This window comes from Micromys minutus, assembly GCF_963924665.1.
Source record: "Micromys minutus genome assembly, chromosome: 13".
Classification (NCBI taxonomy): domain Eukaryota; kingdom Metazoa; phylum Chordata; class Mammalia; order Rodentia; family Muridae; genus Micromys; species Micromys minutus.
In genome coordinates, this window is record NC_137982.1 from 39331563 (window position 1) to 39358243 (window position 26681).

General features: G+C 38.6%; 1 protein-coding gene across 10 annotated transcripts in view; it reads left to right on the plus strand.

Annotated features, from left to right (window-relative positions):
• Nucleotides 1–26681, plus strand: part of LOC308429113 (sodium channel protein type 2 subunit alpha) — a gene marked incomplete at both ends in the record, with an annotated part of 84498 nt that overhangs the window by 44170 nt on the left and 13647 nt on the right. For all 10 annotated transcript variants that reach the window (XM_080927802.1, XM_080927804.1, XM_080927807.1 and 7 more), the window contains 9 exons: nt 1141–1620; nt 10515–10635; nt 13098–13252; nt 14598–14771; nt 17596–17718; nt 20639–20920; nt 21797–21850; nt 25512–25653; nt 25987–26084. In XM_080927802.1, coding sequence (XP_080783928.1) covers nt 1141–1620; nt 10515–10635; nt 13098–13252; nt 14598–14771; nt 17596–17718; nt 20639–20920; nt 21797–21850; nt 25512–25653; nt 25987–26084 — 1629 coding nt within the window. The remainder of the gene's footprint in view (nt 1–1140; nt 1621–10514; nt 10636–13097; nt 13253–14597; nt 14772–17595; nt 17719–20638; nt 20921–21796; nt 21851–25511; nt 25654–25986; nt 26085–26681) is intronic.

The window sequence follows — 26681 nt, forward strand, 5'->3', positions numbered from 1 at the left end:
AATGAAAGGCCTTATTAATACAGATAAAATTATAATAGACAAAGACATTCCACTAATAATCCTTAAAAAGTTAAATCCAAAAAAATAACTGTGGCATTGTAACTTGGCTTTCTTACAGATAAATATTTAAACATTATTTAAATCTATTTTTTTCTTAGTTTAGCTGTCATCCAAGTAAGAAACTCAAGGATGAGGCAGAACATGTATTAGTAAATTTCTGAACTAGAGGGACAGAGAGCTCTTAGTGTGGCTGCCAGGAGCCAAGGTGGGCAAATGTTGGAAGGCCAGAATGGCCCTGGATTTACCTTTCTTTCCATTGACTCTTCCCTGACACATCACTGTCCTTTTCACTGAAATTTTAGCTAAAATTTAGTTTCACTTCTGAACTACTAACGTCTGCATTCGGTCCTGTCTGTATTTTATTTTGATTCTGTCTTTGAATAATTGAGGGCTGTTAAATAAAAAAAAAATGATGACAGTCACATCCTCAACATTGCCTGATCCTAAGTGACCTGCCTTGTTTATGTCATTTTTAATTCGATATAACAGTGGTGTTATTATACAACAACTTCTTTGATGTATTTATAAGTCTTGCATGAACCAATAGCATCTAAAAGGTTTTTTTAATCAAAATTAGGAGTGTTGATCTAGCAATACATTAATTTTTATTTAATTTAGCAAGCTATCAAGATGAAAAGGGTTGCCATGCTGCAGAGACCAAATCACGTTGAAATACATAGTTCTATGTATAAAATTACAATAAGTATTCAGTATCCTAGAAAATACAGATTTTATGTTCAAACTAACAAGCATTCAAAATATCTGGGGTTTTTTGTTTGGTTGGTTGGTTTGGGTTTTTTGTTTGTTTGTTGTTTTTTACTGTGGTGTTCTCTAGATTGCCAGGATGTAAAGTTAGTATAGAAGTTTCATACCATGGAAGCTTAGGGATTTTTGAAATGAACCCCAAATGAAGAGTGTGAGCAGTGTTTGCTATCAGATGGCCATTTATTCGTTTTGACTTTTCTTTGCTGTGTTCTGGGAGACCTTGTCTTTAACCGGATGTATGAAGACAATTGTACTTTTCTATAGCTAAAGCAGGGGAAACAACAGGCTGACTGCTCCTCCTCCACTGTTTTGTAGGTTCTGAACCTCTTCTTGGCCTTGCTCCTCAGTTCTTTCAGCTCGGACAACCTGGCTGCCACCGACGATGATAACGAAATGAACAACCTCCAGATTGCCGTGGGAAGGATGCAGAAGGGAATTGATTTTGTTAAAAGGAAGATACGTGAATTCATTCAGAAAGCCTTTGTCAGAAAACAGAAAGCTTTAGATGAAATCAAACCGCTTGAAGACCTGAATAACAAGAAAGACAGCTGTATCTCCAACCACACGACCATAGAAATAGGCAAGGACCTCAATTACCTCAAAGACGGAAATGGAACAACCAGCGGCATAGGCAGCAGTGTGGAGAAGTATGTGGTAGATGAGAGTGACTACATGTCATTCATCAACAACCCCAGCCTCACCGTGACTGTGCCCATTGCTGTGGGAGAGTCTGACTTTGAGAACTTAAATACAGAAGAATTCAGCAGTGAATCAGATATGGAAGAAAGCAAGGAGGTAGGAAATTTTAAAATAAAAGAGATGTGTGTTTCTGTGGATTTTAACACTATGAGATACGTTATACTATATATTGCTCTCCTGCAAGAAAATAGGAACTATCTACTGTAATGTTTATATAGTGAGCTGTTTGATGATGTCAGATGATTCTGGCCATGTGAAGGTTATGACTGTAATTTTCAAATATTCACTTTTCAAACTCATGACATTAATATGAATTTTCTAAGCATTTTTGATATAAGTGAGATAATGCATTAGTGTATACATGCTCATCCGTATAGGTCTCCAGAGTAATGGCTCTTATTCTCAATCTCTTATATCCTTGCCTGTAATGAAATCATTCCTAAAAGAATAGTATTCATTTTGCCCAGACCTATTAACTCATGCTAAAGTTGACTTGAACTTACTTTCATGTTTCCTAAAGTTGATTTTTTTTTTTTTAAGGAGGGGAAGTTTGTGGTAGGGAAGAGTGCTAAACACTTGTCTAAGCCAATTGAGTGCAGTCAACCTGCTTACACACAGAAATCTTCCACATGTGATTGAATGCAGATTCTGAACTTAACCAACTCAGTGTCATCATAATACATTCTTTGACTTATGAGATGGTTATGAACACCGGGGAACAACTTTCTTGTGTTTTGCTACTAACCCTTGAAGAAAAAAAAAACCAAGGCACTGTCTATTTGCAATGTCTAAATCAACTGTTTTTTTCCTGAAGGGTGGATAACTGTATGGACTTAGAGATTGTGAGTTGTTTGAATTGAGTGTTTTTTCCCCAAGTTCATCTGACCCTTTGTCAGCTTGCTAAAGTGCCTTGAATGTAGCCTTGGATGTAACATTTCCAATCCACGCCCTCATGCTTTAACTCTTCTGCTATCTTGATAATATTTAATGCAGTTCAGAGCATGAATTTTAAATGCCTGTTTCTCTTCTTAACGCTTTGAATAATGTTGAAGTCATGCTTGAGGGGTGATCTTTCAGAGAGCGATTTTGTAGTGTCGTATGGTGACCTTCACTTCTGACCCTTCTTACTTCTCACAGGGGTGAGACCAAGCTGGTGCCATCAAGAATGCCGCCCTGGTGTTTTTTAAGCAGCCAGAGGCTCGAGCCACCACTTTTACCCAGGTTACCCAAGCAAGTTGCGCATATATGATATGCGCAGTGTCGAAATGACTTGACTGGCCTGCATGTCACTGAGCTACGTCCCTTGCCCATCCATTGGCAGTACAGTAAGCACAGCTGCTCCTAGGTCGGGTCATTTGAAGCATGGTCAGGCAAGACTGACAACCCCAACTCTTTTTTTTTCTTTTGTCTTAAGGAAAATGAATTCAGTTACTAGTTTCTTCAAGTAGAATTTAATAGAGAGGCTACACTGGTTGAAATGTGAGCATGCATGCCTTTGTGGGTTTCCTAGCTTCCAAATCATGTCACAAGTTTAGAACATGCTAGCAGCCCTGGAAGAGGATTGTAGGTACTCTCCCAAAACAGAAAAAGAAAAAGAAAAAACACTGAAGAAAAGTTCTCTGTTCATTGCCCCTTTGTTTGCTTCTATAACTTTTACAACACTTCCCCAATAAGTGTGGTCCGTTGGTAATATTTTGCCCAGTGTCTGCAGGGTAATATGCAAATTAAAGCAATCCCTCACCCACAACAGCTGACTTACAGTGTGATAATAATGTAAATGAATGGGAGGGTTTGCATTTTGCTGCCAGCCGCAAGGGTATAATTTTCATCCACTTCATTTTAGGAAAAAGGGCAATGCTTTATTTAGCAATTGACCAAATGCTTTTGCATTTAGAATCATTCTCTTGGAGATTCTGTTTATGTTTACTCTTAAAATTCCTAGAATGAAAGAAAGGGAAATAAGCTGTGGAACACACCAAAAAGAAAAAGGGAAAGGAAAAGTAGGCTTCTACCTCCCTTTAAATGGTGTGTACATTCAGAAAAATGGGCATGGGCTCCATCTTCCTCACTTCCTTTGCCCACTGGGATTTTTTTTTCTTCCCCCCTTCTCCATAGCAACTATCAAATTTTGTCCACGACACAATATTTTCATACATCATGCTGCCTAAACACCTCCACAGGAAAACCACAGCGAGTGCTTGTCTCCTCCTTTATTTCTGTCTTGTTTTGTTTTGCTTTTTTTGTTTGTTTGCTTGTTTTCATGAAAGAACCCCCATATTGCATTTAACGGTGCTGGGATCCCTTTTTATTTTCACTATCTAAGACTGAATTCACAATTCTGGGCACAGATATTTAAACCAAGTTGCTTTTTCCAGTTTCGTCACTTTTGTAGAAATGTTAGTAAGTGACTTTATCACTTAGAAATGGTGACATTGAAACTGTAAACTAATTCGTAATAAAAGCACAGTGAGCTTTTTTGAAAGGAGGTAATACCATAGCATCATTAAAACATTCTTTAAGATATGGGAAGAAAATTCTACTGCTAGTACCCCTGATTCATGGAAGGTGAGAACTTATGTTTCAGAAGAATAGTATATAAAATATCCAAGACACAGGCTCATTCCCTGTTATATACTAATTCTTCCTTATCTTTAGGGTAATGATTTACTTTTCACTCCTTATAAGGTTAGATACCTTTGTCTCTGAAGAGACTGCTCCAGTTCCTTCAGGGAAAGGCACTTGGGAGAAATCACAGTCACGTACTCAACCTTTCGAAGCACTGAGGAATTATATCAAGAGTGAATATCTTGGAATACAGACAATGCAACAATTTGGCTGTTACAGGTCCTTACAATTTCCCATCTCTTTTTGAAAAAAAATTTTAGAGTCTCTTTGGGAAATGTAGCTCTACACCTAAAAGAGCTCACTGAATTCCAACATGGGAAGCACAAAGGAGGCAGAAGTATGTAGGTCAGAGCTGAGCTCGTAAGGGTGGGACTGATAGCGCTGGTTACCTCATGCTTTTCAGTCATGAAATGAGCACTCCTTGTGCGAGAGAGTCTCAGTAGGGGGAGACGAAGCAAATCTCTGCAATACCAGACCCAAAACAGGCCCGACACATTGGTAATCTGCTGACCATAGGCCATCACAATGTAAATCTTTCTTGTAACTCCAAAAAAGATATTTAAGTCTCATATCTATGTTCTAAAGTTTATAATAAAATTCCCGCTACAAATCAGAAAACGGTTCTCTAAATAAATCAACATAATAGCTTAACGTCATGATTTATTTTTTATTTTTTTTTAAAAAAGAGTGTTCACATGAGATGCTTAATGTGAAATATACTTTTCTTAACTTCTTTCCAATCAGAACTTAATTGTGTTTAAAATTATTTATCTTCTGAAGGGCTGTTAGTTTAACACAAATAAGTTCAATAATTTATTGTTGATATAGAAAATAGAAGTTAAAGGTAAGATATTTAAATAAAGATTAAAACACATAACAGTGGGGTCTAGAGCAATGGCTGGTATAATGCCTGCAGTGCAAGCTTTGCATTTGGATTTGGATCTCAAGAACCCATGCAAAAGGCAGGTACAGCAGTGAGTATCTGCAACTCCAGCACTCTGGGGAGGGTCAGGCCAAGAGGATGCTTGGTGCTTTCTGCTTAGTCAGACTCTCCAAGTTACTGAGTTCATTCAGTAAGAGAACCTGACTCAAAAAATAAGGCAGATAACAATGACAACCAACCAGAGCTCCCAGGGACTAAACCACTATCCAAAGAGCACACATGAAGGGACCCATGGCTCCAGCTGCATATGTAGCAAAGGATGACCTTGTTAGGCATCAATGGGAGGAGAAGCCCTTGGGCCTGCCAAGGCTCAGTGACCCAGTGTTGGGGAATGTCAGGGCAGGGAGATGGGAGGGAGTGGGTGGGAGAGTGGGTGGGAGAGCACCCTCATAGAAGCAGGGGGAGGAAAATGAGATAGGGGGCTGATGGAGGGGAAACCGGGAAAGGGGATAGCATTTGAATTGTAAATAAAATATATCTGATAAAAAGAAAATAAAAAAATATGGCAGAGAGTAATGGAGGAACACACACATCACCCCTGACCTATACATGCACACGTACACACATGCACTAACATTTACATATGCACATAACCACATGACTGTGTAAGTGTACAAACAACACACATACACTTACCCCAAAACATGAAGCAGGACATTTTGGTATTATTAGATCATTAAATGAGCCATAAGTCTTCCTCAATCAGCTTACACAATTTAGAATGACTGAGCAATGACATCACTGATGTGAAGATTTCCTAAAATGTGGCTTTTACCCAAACATGTTTTGTATGTCTGTATGATTGCTCCTGGTTTATAAAGCAGACGTCCAGGACCAGTCTTACATCACCTTTCTATTATCCCGGCCTTGTGCTCCTACACTTCATCCAGGTTTTGCTAGGCAAATGTTCCTCTAACAGTACCCATTTCTTTCCCGATAAGTTAGGTACGGGTAGTAATAAGGAAACTGTGTCTGAACTGTGTCTATGTGCAGCACATCCATAATTTGCCTTCTCACTTTGTAACACATGGGGGTGTATAGTGCCCATGGGGCACTATCAGAAAGCCTATAATGGAAACTTTTTACTTAAGAACATAAGCTCCTACAGTTATTTATAATATATGCTTGATGGCTCTAATATATACATACCATGGTCAGGTTCATCATAACTAGGAACTCATCTGAAGCTGATGATTTTTCTGAAAATTCATTTAATGTTGTGGGATTTTTAAAATGCATTTTAACCCAGATATTTTATTAAAATGACATGTAACTCCTATACATCAAAATTATTGAGTTGCTATAAAGAAAGACTTTACTATTCATCATATTTTGTCATATCTCTTGAGTATAATTTATGATAAGGTTTTTATTCATGAGATATTTCCAATGTATGTTTTCCTCATACTACATTAACACGGACAGGAACTGCAAATATGACATGACCTGGTACTGAGGTTCTTAGATATGATTCATAGAAGTCAGCAGTATTATAAATACTATCTTTAACCTACACTGTTGAATCACATATCCAGTCTACTAAATCTTCGAGACCATTTAAGGTTGAGTTTACTTGTGAATCATCAGAGAAACTTGCAAGACCATTGTAGAATAGAGCGCAGAAAGTCTAGGGCACAGCCACTAATTAGTTCTGATGCTGACAAAGTGACTAACTTCACTGGATAGGGTTGTGATGCCTCAATGTGCAGCATGGTCTTTGCTGTAGTAAATCGAGCACCACATGAACCAGTCTACACACCGACAACGTGGGGAACACACCATGCTAGCTCATTTTAGGGAAGATGAGATTCGAGCTGCTCCTAAAGGGGCTCCACCCACCTTGGAACAGTAGATCTACATACTTACTGTAGAAAGAAGGGAAATGAAAACAAGCAACTGTCCTGTTAGCTGACCTTACAGACTCCTAATTATGGATTCTTGGCAGCCTGATTTTCAGACAGCAGCCTCAGTTTCAAAAGTTCTTCATCATTTTAGCATGCCTGAATCTTTGAGGAATTTTGAACTCTGTGATTCATGATATCCATTTGAATGTAGAAGAATCAGACAGGAAGCAGTAGAAGTTGTAGAGGTTGAAGTCCATAAATGGACCACAAGCTCACTCATTCATTGACACAAGAAACACTCAACAAGGACAAACGTTGATAATAGATTCAAGGATAGTGATAAAAACACAGTCTTCTGCCCCAAAGTTAAAGCAACTGATGTACATATTCTAGAAACACAAAATATATTTTAAGTTTCACTTTGTGTAAAGGAAATAACCTGACTCTTGAAGTTCACTGAACTTGTGCTGTTGCTTCCTTATTGGTCGTAAGGTGCCTCATTGGAATAAAAATAAGTTGTGTATAGTCTGATTCACTATGGTTTAAAAAAGAATAATACAAAGGTTCCTTGAATAATTTTTTAACAGATAAGGCCTGTAATTAATTTTTTAAAAACCACACACAAAAAGGATTCTCCTTTACATTGGAACATAATGCACCCTGAATAGAGAAAATTGACTTTCTCTGATATTTCTTGAATTTTGAGCTATTGAAAGCAAGTGTTTGGCTTCATGTTGTTCATTCAGTGGAAAACAAACTGAGACTTCAGAGTGGACTCTGAGGACTGATCCGTGTTTGTTACTGCCCCAGTCATCATCCGCAGGGTGCTATTCTTGCTCCCAAGTATCTCACAAGTAGGCTGGAAAGACTTGAGTTTCTCTCTCTGGAAAACCTTAGCCTATGCTTTGTGAAAGGTCAGAATGAGTGGAAGGTCAGGAAAATAAAGGTATGAAGAGTCCAGAACACCAAAGACATGGAAAGGATGGAATGGAAGAAGTCAGGAACTGGAGGGACTCAGAAAGGAGAGGAAGGACAATGGTGACACAATAGTAAAACCTGAATGGGTGCTGGTGACACAGGTCATTATGACATCTTTCAAAATGTTGGTAACCCAGATGCACGACAGGAGGAGCGATGGCTGGTGCTGCAGGGATCCTATGGGAACTTTTGAAGATTCTGAACCACGATTTCCTGTTACACTTTATGTGGTGACTGCTCCTAATTATATAGGACCAGGCTTTGTTCTGTCAAGAAGCCTTCCATTATTCAGCCACCAGTGCAGTCATTACTGAGTAATATTGATTGAGTATCTCCTACATCCTTACTACTGATCGTATCAGGTAACATTCCTATTGCTCGGTGGAATACTCGTAGAAGCAACTTAAGGAAGCATGGATTATTTTGGCTCACAGTTTGAGGATGCAGTCCATCAGAGAAAGGCAGGTGCAACAGTCAGGGTATGAGACAACAGGTCACATAGCATCTATAGTCAAAAAGCAGAGAACAATGATTACTGGTTCTCAGCTCACCTTCACCTTTGACTTAGTTAAGACCCAAGCCCATGGGATGGTTCTATCCGTGGAAGGGGTGGATCTTCTCACCTCAGTTAATTCCATCTTGACAAGCTCAGGGATATGTCTTCTCTAGGACTCTAGACCCTGTCAAGTTGTCAATCAAACCAACTACTACACGGATGCTGATACATTCATTGACCAGTGTGGCCTGACTGAGCATTTGGACATAAAGATCCACCAGTATTTTTACATGGGAGCTCCATTCTGCATTTTCAGTGTTTATCCACATTATTAAAGGGAATATTTTCCATTCTTACTGCATGTAGTGAAATCGGATATGACTGTAGTTCAGTGTTTCTGGCTATCTGTCCTGTGTCTCAAAAGTCTATAAATTACAAAGCTTGTATTGTCAGCCTCTGAGGTATAACAACTTGATATTAGATGAATCTCCGCAATTGATAAATGTTTCAGGAGTCAATGACAAGACTCCAAACCCAAGTATACTTATGAAAAAATAGTCAGACCTAAAAGAAAAGAAATTAAATTAGGTGAAAAATAACAACCTAAAAAACTTGGGAATATTTGCAATAAATTTTATTTTAGTGTTTCACCAAAGAACAATATATATATATATATATATATATATATATATATATATATATATTTTAATGGCAAAGGTTTAATGGCTCAATGCCATAAAATTTTCAGTAAGAAGAAAGTCAACTCCTACCTAGCTTTTAACTGTATATTTTTAAGATAAAATTTCAAGTAACCACAAGCCTAAGTCTTAGAAAGCAGAAGTATATAATGTTTTTGCATCAGCTATTGGTATTGTTAAAATAAAGATATTTCAATCTCATGTAAATGTTCATAGTACTTTCTTCATATGAACTCAAAACACACTAAGTCAACACTTCATAAAAAATAATTTTTGTAAATAAAGGACTCATTATATTAAGGGGGAAATATTATTCTTATCCAAACTATGAGTAGACTCTTTCCAGTACAGACTCTAGCTTCCATTTGATTCTAGTGTTCCATATGTCAGTCTTCATTCTATCATGTGCTTCCTACATCCTCTTGGTAAAGGAGCTTCTTCAGCTAGGCCATCTCCTAATGTTATGCACTAATGGGAATAACATTGTAACAGGTTCGGGAATGCTGTGGCCTAAACTACTCTGGTTCCATGTGGCACTCACACCTGGCCCTGCACCATGCCTGGGCACTTCAAGTTTACAATGGGGTCCTCACCCTTTATGCTGGTCCCCAAGGACAGACTGACCTGGATTGAGTGTATGTATGTCAACATGTGAGACAACATCTTTTTACTCTAGTTTCCTTTGGATGGTTGTTATTTAACCCAAAGGAAACAAAACAAGAAGCAATAATTCATTTCTGCCATTCCTACGAGGGCAGGCAAGAGTGCCAAAGTAACAGGTAGTTTCCAAATGCACAGTGGTACCCAGGAGTGCATTGGCCAAAGAGAATGCGAGATACCTGCTCTTGCTATCCAGCTAACAATGCGCTGCTCTTTTCCCAAATAGAAAGTTATAGAATGTCCATAATAATAACCAGTAGTCTACGTTTTCATGTCAATGAAAAGTGGGTAAATGTAGATTGTTGCTGTTTATGTGCACTTGACCAAACCTTTTCTACATTTGACATGAAAATACACTCTGCAGCTTTTATTGGTCGGGTCACAAGTTTAGAATAAAATAAGCTATATAATTTACAAATTAATTTTCCAAAAGCAAGATCCCAGTGGCCATATGGCTAGCAGCTTGCATAAGCTTTCTGTAGAATTCTATTTCAGAAATGATATAGATGGTCTTAAACAAAAGTTATTTAAGTTGTAAGCACTGTTTTTTTTTAAGATATTCTACAGTGCTGAATCTAATCTTGTGACCCCCGCCTCTCCCAAAGCAGATTGGCATTATATTTAAGTAATTCTTAAATTACAGATCAAGAGAATGCATACAGAAGACTGGGGGGGGTACACCTCAGTATTCTTTGCGTTTGGATTAGAGAACATGTTGAAAACTTTTCTGTGGGATTGGCTTTCAGAAACTGAATGCAACTAGCTCATCTGAGGGCAGCACAGTTGACATTGGTGCTCCAGCGGAGGGAGAGCAGCCAGAGGCAGAACCAGAAGAGTCCCTTGAACCAGAAGCCTGTTTCACAGAAGGTATGCCAACAGTCAGGTTATCAGGAGCCTTCACTTGCCTATCCATCTTTCCTATCCCCTGTCTGTATCTCAGTATTATCTAACTGTCTCTAATCACGCATGCCTATTTTTGTAAGGATGATTCATTACTTTTTTTGTTTCAAATCTCAAAACAAAGGCAGGTTTTTTTATTTTTTTTGACTATGGGTTTAATGTATGCAATTGGTTCCTTTTGCTTTTGAAGGTATGATTGGCTCTTAAATATGCGGCTAGTTGGAGTATTAGTCTGTTCTCCATTGTTGAGATAAAAACCGTTCTGGCTAAAAGCAAACTGGGGAGGGAAAGGTTTAGTAGGCTTACATTTTTATTTCACAGTCCACAAAGGATGTCCATGCAAGAGATCAAGACAGAAATGAAGAGGCAAGAACCGAAGAAGAGGCTATGGAGAAATTTGGCTTACTAGTTTTATCTCCTTGCTTTCATAAACAACACATGACCACGGCTGAAAGGTGGCAACACTCCATTGGGCTGTGCCTTCTCACATCAATGATTAATCAAGAAAATGCCCCCACAGATTTTCATAACACCCAGTCAGATTGTAGCATTTTCTCAGTTGTGGTTCCCTTTTTCCAGATGACATGAACTTGTGTTGGCAAAAATGTAACCAGTGCAATTGGCTCTCTGGCCTTCTATATTAGTGAAAAGGACAGAGAAATGTCTAAATTAGATTCAGAACTTTTAAGATTTTTTAAAAGGAAAGGAAAAGACAAGCAACTAAAAGGAATAAGGAAATATTTTGTTATTTACTGAGTGCTCAAACTATTTACTGTACTGATTGATAAATATATATTTTGGTCTGACCTTGAATGTCAATCAAAGTCAAATATTTTTTGTGAGTTTTGCACAAAGATGAAAGATGTAAAAAGGCTGAAATATACTGTATACTTTTATATGGGGACATTGTGATTATTAGAATACTCTTAAAGGATTCCCTAAAGAAAACCAAAATTCCATCATTTTAGATGAGGGTTGGCGACAGCCCTATACCAATAGTGATGAATATCAAGCCACGTGAAAACCTCAACTCTAGGCTGCTCCCTTGGGGTTGATAAAGAACCCTGAGCTAATGCCTTGTATGTGATGCTCAGACTTGCCTATCATTAAATTTGCTTCATATTTTTAACTGTTTCTTCTAACTTCATGTTATTAATAGGACTTATACAGTTCCCAAGATCTCACCCCAAGTCCATTTTATTCCATAAAATTCAGAAACTCAGCATTACTGATGAGACTTTATATGACGATGTCTTAAGATAAGTATTCTCTATGAATAACTCATGTTGGAAAACCAGTCCCACTGAGACGGACATTCCCCAAGCCCAAGGCCACTTACATATCTTATAGTTTTCCAAGTAATAAATTTTGAATAGAAAGCTCTGCAACAAATATTACTGAAAACCCTTTGACTTTGTACCTCACAAAGAACAGAGGTGCTATTGCACAGCTGTGGTTAATGATCAGAAACAAAACAACCAAATTATTGAATGATAGTGGACATTTGCGTAAATTCCCACAAACGTGTGGAAAGAAGCATAATGAAATCTTTCACACATCTTATGTTAGATGAAGGCGCTACATCGTGCTCTGAACTGACTAATCAGAAGTCAAATGGAGGATTTACACATGGGAGAAGGGCTGAATAGAAAGATAGGCTCTGGTTTTTATGTTTCCCTGTGTTGGTATAGTTTATGACATAATAGAGTTATACATTGTTGCAATAAGTATTAAATGATGGATTAACCCTTTATCGGCCCCTGCCATCTCACTCTGTGGGAGCCCAGTGCACGGACGGACGGACTCTGTCACATGGTCCCCAAGCTGCACCCTCCAGGTGGTTCCCTTCCAAGGCTATGCACTCCACCTACCCTGTTGCTTCGGTTCTGGGTGGATACTACCAGCCTGATGAGCTACTTTACCCTGCTGCCCCGCACAAACATGGCTCCAAAGTCCAATAGCTTTTCGGGCAGGTTTATATATTAAATTCTCAATCTACAAACCCTCTACACACTAAGATTACATCCAATGGACAATGATACAAACTGCCCTTCCATATAAGATAAAATGACCTACATAAACCCTTAAGATATTCCTATCTACCTATCGCCAAATACGACCGCCTGGATCTAGATCCTCCTTCTCCAGCTCCATCTTGATTTTCTCCCAAAATCTCTCCTGCCTCCACTCCCGCCTTTCTCTCTCATATCCAATCATGTATTGCCTTAACATAAATCTACAATACACATAGAAAAGTAAATGCTCATTTAGCAAACCATGTAAAGGCGATACTGCTGACATTGATTTCTGGAAGGCTTCATTCGAATAAGATTGTTTATGCTGCACTATGAGGTAATAAAACAGGTTCATGTTCCACCTTCCCAAAGATGCCCAAGGAGTAACTGGTGGCCTCTCCTTTATCGTTTTAGACTGTGTGAGAAAGTTCAAATGTTGTCAGATAAGCATAGAAGAGGGCAAAGGCAAACTCTGGTGGAACTTGAGGAAAACGTGCTACAAGATAGTTGAGCACAACTGGTTCGAAACCTTCATCGTCTTCATGATTCTGCTCAGCAGTGGTGCACTGGTAGGTGATTCGGGGCCTGCCCCCTCATCCTTTCCCATTCCTGTCTACTGAACTTCCCACCACCCGTTTGTAAAATAGAATGTTGGCAAAAGATGTGTGTAGAAGGCCTAGCAAGAGCGGCTTAGACCGCTCTGTCTGGGGGAGCCAGATCAGATCACTCTCAGACGGTGCGTGTTCACCCAATATTTCAAAAAGAATCTCTCTGATTTGCACCAATAGCAGTTGTTTATTTTTGTATGATCTTTATTCTTTTGTTAATTCTTTCCAGCGTCTACTGAATTTTATCCGTACAATACAGTGTAAATGCAACTATTTTCTTATATATCCACGGGCAATGAGAAAGATTAGTACCATTTCTTAGGAAGCGCTAAGTGGATAAGATGTGGGGTTACCAGCTCAAGTGGGGATCTGCTTAATAGAAGCCCCTTGCTGGAAGAAGTCACCTGACTCGTTCCTACCAACCACTTGCCAGTCACCTGGAGTGCTGACTCCTAAGCTAACTTAATCTCTAAAAGCAATACAAACCTAGTCCGCATCCAACTTCATTGATCAGAATGAATAATTTAATCAAATACTCATTAATATAACAGAAACAAAGTGTGAAGGTAGGTGCGTTCCCTTTACTTTTAATATGCTGAACATGGTTGTGAATACATTTCATTAGGAAAATGACTGCAGGGCTTCTGGAGGCCTTTAAGCCCACTTCTGAATTAAAGGAGCCCTGCATCCTGCCCTCCAGGGTGTGAGCTTGTTATAATAGCTCTTGACTCCCTGGTACCGTCAGTCATGGGTCTTTGAAGCACAGGCGCATGCTCATACTGGGGGCTTTCTGCTGGGGAGCGAGCTAAGCTTCACAGCTCCCTCTAGCACTTGTGCTGAGCCCTATCACAAACCCGGATCCCTTGTTCTCTGAAAACAAAACTTTCTTAGTTCTTCCATCCAGGCCACCATGCACTCTGGGCTAGTGCTTCCTGGTTGTGTAAAATGGTCTTTTCCCATAAGGCCCAGGGCTCCTGGGAAATGACCACACCCCAAGTGCTACAGAATGACAGCAGTTTTCAAACACACCCACAACTTCTGCAGAAAGTTAGATGATCTTTTCTCCTTGTCACATGTTTACACATCCCCCTCTTTGGGGATCCTCTCTACATTCATACTTGAAAACTACAAGAGCGTCTCCCCCTGGACTGGGAAGCCCAGGTGCTCTTCAAATGCGCAGATACCCATAGAGTCAGGGCAGTGTCATGACCTCCCGCCCCTGAAGGGAGAGGCATCACTACCACCGCATACATGAAGCAGGAAATGTTCATGACAATGAAACCTAACACCGTGCTTCCACTGATAGGCCTTTGAAGACATTTATATCGAGCAGCGAAAGACGATCAAGACCATGCTGGAGTATGCTGACAAGGTTTTCACTTACATCTTCATCCTGGAGATGCTTCTAAAGTGGGTTGCATATGGCTTCCAAATGTATTTCACCAATGCCTGGTGCTGGCTGGACTTCCTGATCGTTGACGTGAGTACTCTGCAGTTCCCCTTTCTAGTTCTTGGCAGGGGGTGCTTAGCACCAGTCCTGGCTGTGCCTGGTGGCACAAAACAAACACCCAGAGAAATGTAATGTTGTTTCAATCCAAATACAAATGCTACTTTTTCTCCAGTGGAAGTATACCCAAGACATGCTTTGTCTAGTTAAGTGACATCTGATATGTCATGACTTAGTTTGAAAATATCGTTCAAATCAGTATATGAAATTTGAAGCGCTGCAGGAGAAGCAAGATTGTTTTGTTGCTTAATTCTCACATTTCGTAAAACCAGAGTTGTTACAGTTCTTCACAAGCATCTTCGGCAATAGTGATTTGTCATCTCGTGAACCTCCTAAGAAGTATTGGTCCCATATATAGACTATTAATTTCGTGTGAAGTTCAAAGCAAAGTTATAGCATGGGTTTATCTGGTGGTTAATAACAGATGGTCTAAGCAATCTTTTATTTAACTTGTGTTACTGTTTAAAGATAGTAAGATAGAATATTAAAACATAGAAGTATTTACATTAATTGAATTTACCATAAATGTAGCATCTAAAGGTACATTCAGGGGCTGGAGAGATGGCTCAGCAGTTAAGAGCACTGGCTGCTCTTCCACAGGTCCTGAGTTCAGTTCCCAGCAAACACATGATGGCTCACAACCTTCTGTAATGAAATCCAATGTCATCTTCTGGTGTGTTTGAAGACAGCTACAGTGTACTCACATACATAAAGCAAATAAACAATTCTTTAAATAAAATAAAGGTATATTCAAAATTACATTGAAAATCTTGAAATGCAGAAAGACAGTAAGCAAAAAGTAAAGTCATACAGGCTTATCTGTTTGACAATTACAGAAAACAGAATGAGTGTGTCACAAATGCCACACTTTTGTGTGATAAGGGTAGAGGACACTGTTCTTTCCACTTTTTGTATGTAATTGTGACAGATCAGTAGCTTGACAATAGCATATCTAATATTTAAAGGATGAACAAGGGTAAGTAAGCCCTTATATACATATTAATAAAGAAAGCCAAAAGTAAAATTAATTTTCTTGCTGCCTGGTAGTTACTATTTTAGATTGGTGAATACTCTCACCATTGCATGTTAAATTAGTTGATAATTTGTCTTAAATCAGACATGTTCTCTGATCATCTTTTTTCTTATGGTGCTGTAAATAGAAATGTCATTTCGCTGGTCCTAAAAGAGCTTACGGTTGACCAGAAAGGATAAATGCACAGTCACGGGCTTCCCTTGAGGAAAGGTTTCTTTCTTGTACAGTGAATGAGGATTTGAGTGGCAGGAAAGCCAGAGGAGCGAGGGACACTCTCCTGTGCCAACTGATGCCTCAGGCCAAGAAGTCTTAGTCCTGGAGGAGGAACATAGAGTTCAAGGAATATGATACAAAGATCTGTAAATGGAAGGCAAAGTGAGAAAGACAGATTAGGCAAGTGTTCAAAGAGACCGTTATACCAACAAAGACATCTGAATGTACGGACATAGTGGAGAGGAAGATACTGAAGAATTCGGTGTAGGGAAGTTAGAAGCTGGGCTCTCCATGTTGTGGAGAGAAGCCGGCGAGGGTGTGAATCCCGAAGCAGAAAGGGGATTGTTGCGGATGCAAACAAGCCTCAGAAGAGTGAACATTTTTATGGTGTGCTAGGAGGACCCCAAATGTATCTCTTTTTCAACTGTAGGTAAACAACTTACTGAAAGGGTTCTGGTTTACCACTTCATTTTTGCTTTTTTTTAATAATTCAGCCCCAGTTCAGAACATTTTTCATTTGTCCAACTTGTCTTTGCTATGTGCCTTTCCTGTGGGTTCCATCTCCCAAGAGTGTAAAGGGCCTCAAGTCCTCCTGGCTTACAAACAGAAAGCCTTCCCAGTTCTTGATAATTCAGAGTCTTACAAAGCTTATGAAATTGACTTTTGTACCTCATTTCCCTTTTTAATTCAAATTATACATACAAAATTAGCTTAAGTAAGCATACATTTTGTGAAAGAAATTCTATTTATTTCTGTTGTTTTCTTAGAAAGTGTTTTAAAATACTTATTATCACCATACTTTTAAGCCATATTACATATTTATTCCTGCTTATCTGATTTTCATATTTTGATGTGCTTTAGAACAAGATGTCATTCCTGAGTTCATATAATATTCATAGTCTGCAAATGTAACTGGGTATTTCAGTGATGTCTGCAACAACTTTTCTCTTTTTGTCCTGTTGAGATTTTAGAATTTCTACTAATAGCACTAGTAATCTGTACAAATGACTAAAAAAGAAAGCAAAGCAAAACAAAAACCAAAAAACCTTTAGTAGCACTAAAATCTCAACCTTTCATTTCAGTCACTAATTTTCTATGCTCTAGTTGTGATGATTATCAAAATGTGATTAATGAATCAACTTGATTGCTTTTCTATAAACTTTTTAAGATGTAAATTCGCAATTCTTTTCCCAAACTTGCTAAATCAAACTCTGCCAGTTCTCAATTTTTTATTGAAAATACATTTTTTCCATTTAATATATTATATTCTGATAACAGTTTCCCCTCCCCCAACTTCTACATTCTCCTCTCCTCCCCACCTCCCCACTCATGGAAGCCACATCCCCCCCCCATCTAAAAAGCAGGGGGCAGGGCAAAACAGACAGAGGGTTACATTTCTGCTATAGTGCTCCCTGTTTTTAACAAGTGCCTTGGTATTATGGAAACTCACCCAAGTATGTAAATGACTTGCTTGTTTTTTGCCTGTAGAAATGCTTCAGTGTGTACACACTGATCTATAACTTTTAACCAATTGCATGCTCTCTTTGATAGGTCTCATTGGTTAGCTTAACTGCAAATGCCTTGGGCTATTCCGAACTTGGTGCCATCAAATCCCTCCGGACACTAAGAGCTCTGAGACCCCTTCGAGCCCTGTCCCGATTCGAAGGAATGAGGGTAAGACCAGACATCTTAGAATTTTCTGGAAGTATAATTAAGAACAACCTCAAACATTCTAGAGTAGAAAGGCCAGATCCATGTGGCGTTTGTGTCTTTATGTTCACATAACCAACCAGGGGATGGAGAGATGGCTCAGTGGGTAAGAGCATGGACTGCTCTTCCAGAGGTCCTGATTTCAAATCCCAGCAACCATGTGGTGGCTCATAACCATCTGTGATGAGATCTGATGCCCTCTTCTGTTGTGTCTGAAGACAGCTACAGTGTACTTTAAATAAATGAATGAATAAATAATTAAATCTATCCTTAAAATAAACATAAATAAATAAATAAAACATAACCAACCAGTCAATATCATGTATCCAGCATCTATCTTTTGACTCACAGAACACAATGCCTGATACTAATTTCCTTCATTTTCATTAGGGAGTTCTTGATCAGATCTCATAGGTTACTGACAGGAATCAAGATAACTTATCTCCCCTGTGTTTCAAAGTGTGCAGGCCGTCTTACCTGCCGTAATTTAAAACTTCCCAATCACGACTCATCGTGTTTTCGCTGCACTGTTATGTACTTTATGCCTTTTGAAGTCTGAATTTCATTTTGTTTTTAAGCACAGATTGAGACATCTAAAAAGTAGGCCAGTTGTGGAAATCTAATACTCCCTTAGAAAAGTGATACAAAGGTCCGGAAAGAATTCTTGCTGACATTTGTCATCCCCTAGAACAAAAGCTTAAGAACACATGTCATCACTGTTGTGGTAAATCTTCCACCCAAATAAGCCGGTGCAAAGAAAACACAACTCGATTAATATGAATACAAGCAGCGCACCTAGATGGGGCAGATTTACCACTACACTACTCTATTTCCCAGCTATGAGATCCCTTATAACTTGTGGTTTCTCCAGACCACGTCCTCCAGCTTCATTTTCCTTCCAACACCACCACCACTCCTCCTCTTCCTCCTCTTCCTCCTCCTCCTCCTCCTCCTCCTCCTCCTCCTCCTCCTCCTCTGTTGGGTCCTCTTTCCCCACCCCCACCCCTTCTCTCTAAGACTTTACAGCTCCACCTTCCCTTCCAAGGCCCAATCACCAGCTTTAGCCTTTATTTTACAAGTTAAAATGGAGAGAAGGTTCAGAAGAAGTCACCTAAGTGATTCACTTCTTGTCCCAGGCAACCCCTCTTGGGGAAGCAGAATTAGCATCAAAATACAAACAGCACCAGGGGGATCCACAATGCCTCACCACCTAAAAAATGATTGTACCTGTCTCCAAGGTATTAAGTACTTGTAACAACAACAAGCAACAAACAAACAACAAAAAAAAAAAAAAAAAAAAAAAAAAAACCTGTAGCTTGTAGAAAGACTGCTTTTTTGAGATACTTAAAAACAGTTTCCTCTAATCCTAGCACTCAGAAAATTAAGGCAATGAGATGGGCCAGTGTACAGCCTGTTCCTAGCCAGGCTGAACTACAAAGTGGTACCCTATCTCAAAAACTCAAGACAAAAAGAAAACCAAAAATGAAAATAGTTACTTGGACTTTATTGGTGTTACAACCACAGGCACAGATTAATGCTGACTGTTGGTGTGTAAGCATGTTAGGGTATGTTTCTTCTAGATATGGTTGATTAGCTGTTGGGTTGTTTAGGTTGTTTTTTTTTTCATGTTTGTTTTTTCTCTCTTTAACAATTAAAACATTCCTTATTTTTGCAGAAGTGAGTCTAATTTTTTTAAATGGGTTTCACATTCTTTACTAAGATGTGTTTCACATTTTCTGTGTCAAATTCATTCTTCATATAGTTTCAATTCTTCTCTCTCTCAACTGTGGGACCAAGTCCCAGGCCTTGTGTGTGACAGGCATGTGCTCTGTCACACTGCACCCTCCAGTTCTCTCTTCTGCTCTCTACTTGATACTGTATGTTTTCCGACTTTAAACTTGGTATTATTCAAAGGATGATCTCATGAATACACGACACGACTTGTGATCTTATTTATTTGTTGATTTTAACCATCTTTATTCCTTGTTGAAAATTTCTTAATATGTGTTCACAATCCAAGAAAATACCCCACAGGGTAAAATTCACTTCATATTCATCTGAATTTTAGAATTTAAAATGTCTGGGCTATGTTGTGGTGGCACATGCCTTTAATCCCAGCACTCAGGAGGCAGAGGCAGGTGGGTCTCTGTGTTTGAGAATCGGCCTGCTCTACAGAGTGAGACCCACATATCCAGGACCATATAAAGAATCCCTGTCTCAAAAGTCAAACAAACAAACAAACAAAAGATTCTTAGGTTAAAGTATTCGATATTTCTATCCAATATTTAACTTTAAAGGTAGTCATATATCTTTTAAATTTGACTATTACTTTTTGTTATAGAAAGATTTGTATTTTATATTATATGTATGTATATTTGCTTGCTTATAGGTATATACACTGCATGTATGTGTTGTGGCCTCAGAAGCTAAAACAGGGTGTTACGGTCTCAGTAACTGGAGTAACACAGTTCTGAACTTCCCTGTGAGTCCTTGGAACCAAACCTAGATCCTCTTGAGCAGAAAATACTATTACTTATTAGGCTATTCCTCCTGACCAGTACTTTCTCCTCTCTTTTACCAGACAAATTTGTTTATATCCCGTGCATATTTGTATGCCTGAGTATATGTATGTCTAGCATATGTATTCAGATGCCCTTAGAGGCAAGAAAAGAGGGTGTTAGATTCCCCAAACTGGAGTTACAGGAAAATGTTCGCCACTTCACATGGGTGCTGGAAACCCAGCCTAGGTCCTCAGGAGAGCAACAGCGCTTACTACACTTGAGCCATTTCCCAAGCAAAAATAATTGTTTCCTAATAATATTTGACAGTAAGTGAACATAATACTTATTTTCTCCTGGGTTTCTTCCTTCTCCTCCTGTGCCAGGTTGTTGTAAACGCCCTCTTAGGCGCCATCCCTTCCATAATGAACGTACTTCTGGTCTGCCTGATCTTTTGGCTAATATTCAGTATCATGGGAGTAAATCTCTTTGCTGGCAAGTTCTATCATTGCATCAACTACACCACTGGGGAAATGTTTGATGTGAGCGTGGTCAACAATTACAGTGAATGCCAAGCTCTCATAGAGAGCAACCAGACAGCCAGATGGAAGAATGTGAAAGTCAACTTCGATAACGTGGGACTTGGATATCTTTCTCTGCTCCAAGTAGTAAGTGACCATTGCCTCTGACATGAGTAAGCTGTCTTTCTTTGAGATGAGCTACTGCCCTGAGGCTGTTAAAATTAACTATCATCAAAGAGAAAAAAAGATAACAAATTTCCAGCAACCTTTACACTCAGAAATATTAATTAGTAAAACAATGAAGAGCTCCCTCCAAGAATTATAAAATAACTACTCTACGACACTCCCTTCTCTTTCACATACTGATTTCACAATGCTTGTGGAAATATACCAGTTCTAATTGCAGTATCATTTACAATCATTATCCATGATACCAGTCTACATTTATCCGTGGGTGATTGTCTAAAGAAAATATGATATATTTACACATGGAATAATATTCAACTGTGTCCTATGCTGACACTCCATTCCTGAAATGGTTTCCTAGGCTCATTATAATAACCATTCCTATACGCTAAACTGTGGCAAAGGGCATTGAGGTGACTTTAATGATTGTATATTGTGGTGGTAGAACAGGATTTCATTATAGATCTTAAATATGATACATAAGAAGATTTTATAAATTATAGGGGTGAACAATGCATCTATTACCGAACATGTCCACAAAATAACTACAAGCCATGCTGCACAAATGTGTAGGAATGTATCTTGGGGAACTGCTTACACGTGTTTTGATTGTTTCGTTTGTGGGGAGCTATGGGATGTGTTGATGAATACACATACTATGTAATGTGCATCTAGAGGAAGCTTATCCATCACCTCAGCCGCTTGTCATTTCTTTGTGGTGGAACTATCCAGAATGTTCTCTCAGGGTTTTCGTTCACTTGTTTCTACTTTTGCTGTGATAATTGATTTTCTCAACTGTAATAAAGAGGAGGAATAAATACGCTGACTGTTTTGCAGGCCACCTTCAAAGGATGGATGGACATCATGTATGCAGCCGTTGACTCAAGAAATGTGAGTCTACTTAGGGAAAGTGGCTTATTTGTATCAATAAGTATATCCATATTATTGTAAATTGTTGATGGCAAAAGCTCCACAGACCTATAGAGCAATATATAGAATCCAACTATGTTACTAAAGTATTTATATTACATTATTTCTTTTCTTTTTCTTTTTTTTGGGGGGGGGAATTCTGTTTTTAGGTCAGAGTTAAAATTCCTTATTATGTGAAAAGGTCTATTTCTTCTAAATAACTAGTAGTCAAAAGACTGAAGCTGGTCCATTTGTTTTTGATTTTTAATTAGAAAGGTTTTTTGACTCAGTATATATTTTTGAAGACTTATTTCATGTACGCGAGTGTTTTGCCCTGTTTGTATGTCTGTGTGTCTCATGCCCAAGAGGCCAGAAGAGGGCTTCAGATCCCCTGGAACTGGAGTTACAGACTTGTGAGCCACCATGTGAGTGCTGGCAATTGTGCTCTGGTACACTGGAGAGCAACAGATATTCTTTTTTTAAAGTTGTATTTATTTTATGTATATGAGTGCTCTGTCTGCATGTCAGATCTCATTGTAAATGGTTGTGAGCTACTCTGTGGTTTCTAGGATGGGAACTCAGGACCTGTGGAAGAGGAGCCAGTGCTCTTAACCTCGAGCCATCTCTCAGTCCTGCAACAAATGCTTGACCAGGCTTCTCTCCAACTCCTGGTTATGATTATTTCCCTTCTCTTTTTTGCCTTTTTCTCATAAGCTTGGGCCTTGGTGCTTAAATTTTTATGAAGTGTACTTTCGAAATGAGATATTTAGTTTATGTGAAGAGGAATCCTCAGGGCGATTTTCTCCATCTGCCGTACGTTTCCTCCAGCATCTGATCTTCTGTGAGGACGGAAATGACTAATGATAACTAACGGTAGGGAACACAGGAAACAAAACAAAAAAGCTATAACCTAATAGTGTCTCCTACCAAGAGAGAAAGTGTTTGAGAGAAGGCAGGGACTTGCAAAAATCTACCCTAGGAACACAGAGGAGTTTTTTGCTTCAACTTTTATTAATTTCATACAATTGACCCAAAGACAGTGGCATTTTGGAATTGTTTCTGCCTTTCTAGAGCCCTTAGCTTACTCTGAGAATGACATTTCTCTGTGCCAGCAATTAGCTCTCTCTCCATATTAAAAATCCCTGAATTGTCTTCTCAGTCTCATAAAAAGAGAAAATAGGATAGAAGACCAGCAGAGACAGGAGGTGCTAAAAAGCCCTGAGTGGCATCAGCAATTTCAGACTTGAGGTGTTTTCTGAGTCAGTAACCAAGGGTTACCTCACATCATCTCCTTTAATATGCACAGTAGCCTCATATGCTTGCTACTTACTCATGGCATTACTGAAGCAGAGAGGCTCAACATATTCAACAATGGAACATTTTTGAACTCTGACTTGAGACTGTGTTCCAGTGGTTTCTGAAGAGCTCTCTCTATTTATTGGATTAGTTCACTGGAAGCTACTTTTACCTTTAGCAATAGTCTACAAGGCTCACAACTTACTTTGCTTCTCTTTATTCCAAACCTAGCTACAACTGTGTACTACAGAAGCCTTCACACCCAAGCATATTGTAGAAGAGAAAGGCCAATAGGCCCCTGAAATGATGAGAAAGAGTTTCTGGCTCCTTATATTACATTCATTGTTATTTAGTGTAGTTTTCTTATTTGAGACAAGGTCTCACTGTGGAGCCTTGGCTGACCAGGAACTCCTATGTATGTAGATCAAGCTGGTCTCGAACCACAGATATCCACCTGCCTCTGCCTCCTGAGTGATGGGGTTAAAGGGTGTGCCACCATGCCAAGTTCTTGCTTTTACTTTCATTTGTCATCATGAACATGCAAATTCAAATCAAAATGTGACCTTACCTATATACTTACCAAACGGACATTACTAAACTCTGATCATTTCAAGTGTTCCCAAGAACAAAAAACTATAAGAACTCTGTTTTGTGCTGCTGGTGGTGGAAAAATATAGGTATATATTCTTTATAATGTAGTTGGGGCCACGGAGATGGCTCAGTGGGTAAAGGTGCTTGCTGCTGAGCCTGATTTTAAGTTCAGTCTCTACTATCCACACAGTGGAAAGAGAGAACTGACTCCTAAAAGTTGTCCTCTGATACTGGCATTTGCATATGTGTGCATACCCCCACACACACACCACACCACACCACCACCACTACCATTATGAAATCACATTGTTAAAGTTCTACCAGCACTATATAAATAAAACAAAACAGTGGGTATTGTTACATTATTCAATAAACTTCAAGTTGTTATTTGCTATTTGCTTTTTGTGATATATTCTTTAGAAATATATTCTCATGTACAGCTGTATAAGACAGTTAATTTAAGTACAAAAGATTTTGAAATGACAAGAATCTGAATTAACTGAAAAATAAACGCAACAAATAATTATTATACAATGGTACAAATGAATATGGACCCACTAAGGCAAAGATACTGCATACACACCACAGTTTTGTTTGTCAGTTAAAAATAGTTAAGAAAAAATAATCTTACTGTGCAAGAATAAATCAACTTTAGGCACTACCCTAAAACATGGAGAATGAATGATTACAGTAAGGCAAGGCCAGTTGCCGCCAATGATGGCAGTGTGTAGGTTGCAGAAGAATAAACACACCAGGATGTTTTGAAGTACTTGAATCATGGGTGTCTCTTATAAGAAGGTAATTCATTTAAGATTTTATGTTAGACAATAATTTACTCTAGTGTGTTGTATTTTTAAAAGGTTTGAAAATATTATTTTACATTGTTATACATATATACACACAGAGAAGTCAGATGCTTGTCAAATAAATAGTACTCAGTATTACAATCATCTTATTGTTTTTTTTTTAATTTTATCATATTACATTTAAAACTATGTTGGTCATGACGCTCAGAATTGATGTCAGGACAAGAGAAGCTGCTGTTTGTGTTCTTTCTCATCTGTGACTGATTAACTGAGTTATTAGAAGTGTCCTGTGAGACTTGAACTTTTGATTACAGTCGAAGCTTTCATGATCACTGATTTTCCTCAAAGCTTTGGACAAGGGAGAAGATCGTTGTCATGCCAACAGCAGCCACTGGAGAGAGTGGGTCAGTGCGCCCGCTGTCAGGAAGGATGGACCCCACCAACCTAGCTATGTGCACACACACAATGTAGTGTCTGGACTATGTACAAAATATGTACGATTATCTCTCATGCACTTTTATTCATATCATCATATTTGGCTTTTCACAAGTTATTCTTAAAATTATGGGTTTCCAGTTCATAGATATGAGGACTAGGGAGAGCAAGTAAATATAAACTATTTGGAAAGAAAGCAGTGACTGCTAACTTTGCCATTATGGGAAAATGTAATCCTATTTGTGTGGTGTTTTAAGATATTTGCTTACTAAGAACATTCACAATGTAGGGGTTTATTTGGTGAGACAGTTGTGATCATTTAAAACTGTTGCTTGAATGTAGTTTACTTTCTCAAGTCAGTAGTCTTGCAGGATTCAACAGGCACATTAGACCTGGGGGCTCCTAAAATCTGTCTGACGTTTGCCTGTTTGTGTCATATTTAGAAATTTGAAAATTCTGTGATGTGCTGCTACTGAAACTATTGACTTTGCTGGATACGTGTCTTCACATTTTAGGTAGAGCTGCAACCCAAATATGAAGACAACCTATACATGTACCTTTACTTCGTCATCTTTATTATTTTCGGCTCATTCTTCACACTGAACCTCTTCATCGGTGTTATCATAGATAACTTCAACCAACAGAAAAAGAAGATAAGTATATTCATATTTCCTTATTGCTGGAAATATTAACTAAATCCACCACACTAGTTCCTTCATGCTCCACAACACAGAAAAATGATGCAAACTTCAGAGATTCCTTTGAGATTTGGGGAGTTTTCAACAGTTTAGATCCTTTCCACGGCTTTGAAGTCTCTGGTATGTGAATGTGCCCACTATGACATACCTAATCTTTGGACAGAGTGAGTTTTTGAGAATGTGAAGAGCCACTTTAGGAGTGCTGACTTTCAAACAAGCATTCAGGTGGACTTTCCAGCTAGTAAAGAACGTGGTTATAACAACATTTTGCTTTTCTTTCTTTACTTTGGAGGTCAAGACATCTTTATGACAGAAGAACAGAAGAAATACTATAATGCAATGAAGAAGCTGGGGTCCAAGAAACCACAAAAACCGATACCTCGTCCTGCTGTAAGAACAGAATTCTTTCTTATCAGTGAACATGGTGGTATATGTCCCTTTCCCAGCCAAAAGTCCCAGAAAGTAGCATTTATCTGAATTTGCATGTTTATATTTTGACTTGATAGCCTACTCGATATATCATGTATAAACATATGCCAAAATGATTTAATATCTAATATATATAAAATCATATAAAACAATGTAAAGTGTTTTGCAGTCTCAGACAGTAGATGAGAAATTAGTCACACTGAGAATATTCTTATAATGTAGTGACAATGTTAATATTTACATATGTCATGTGGACACAATGGATGCCCTCTACTGCCTTGTGATTTGATGGACAGAGGCATTCCCATTGGCCATTCAGCTCAACAGGTTGAATTGAATCATTACTGAAACACAGTCACCTTTTCCCACCTGATTTTCAAATGCAAATAATCTTTGTATTTTCCCCAACTCCTCTGCCCAGAAGTGGGCCTATGCTATTTATGTCTTTCATGAGTTTCATAGCTCTTCCAATTGTCCGTTTTTTCCAATTACTGCTAGTTCTTTTTGGAGAGTCAGGAGAGCCCCCTCAGTTCTTTGACTATTTCTAAAGTACATCTG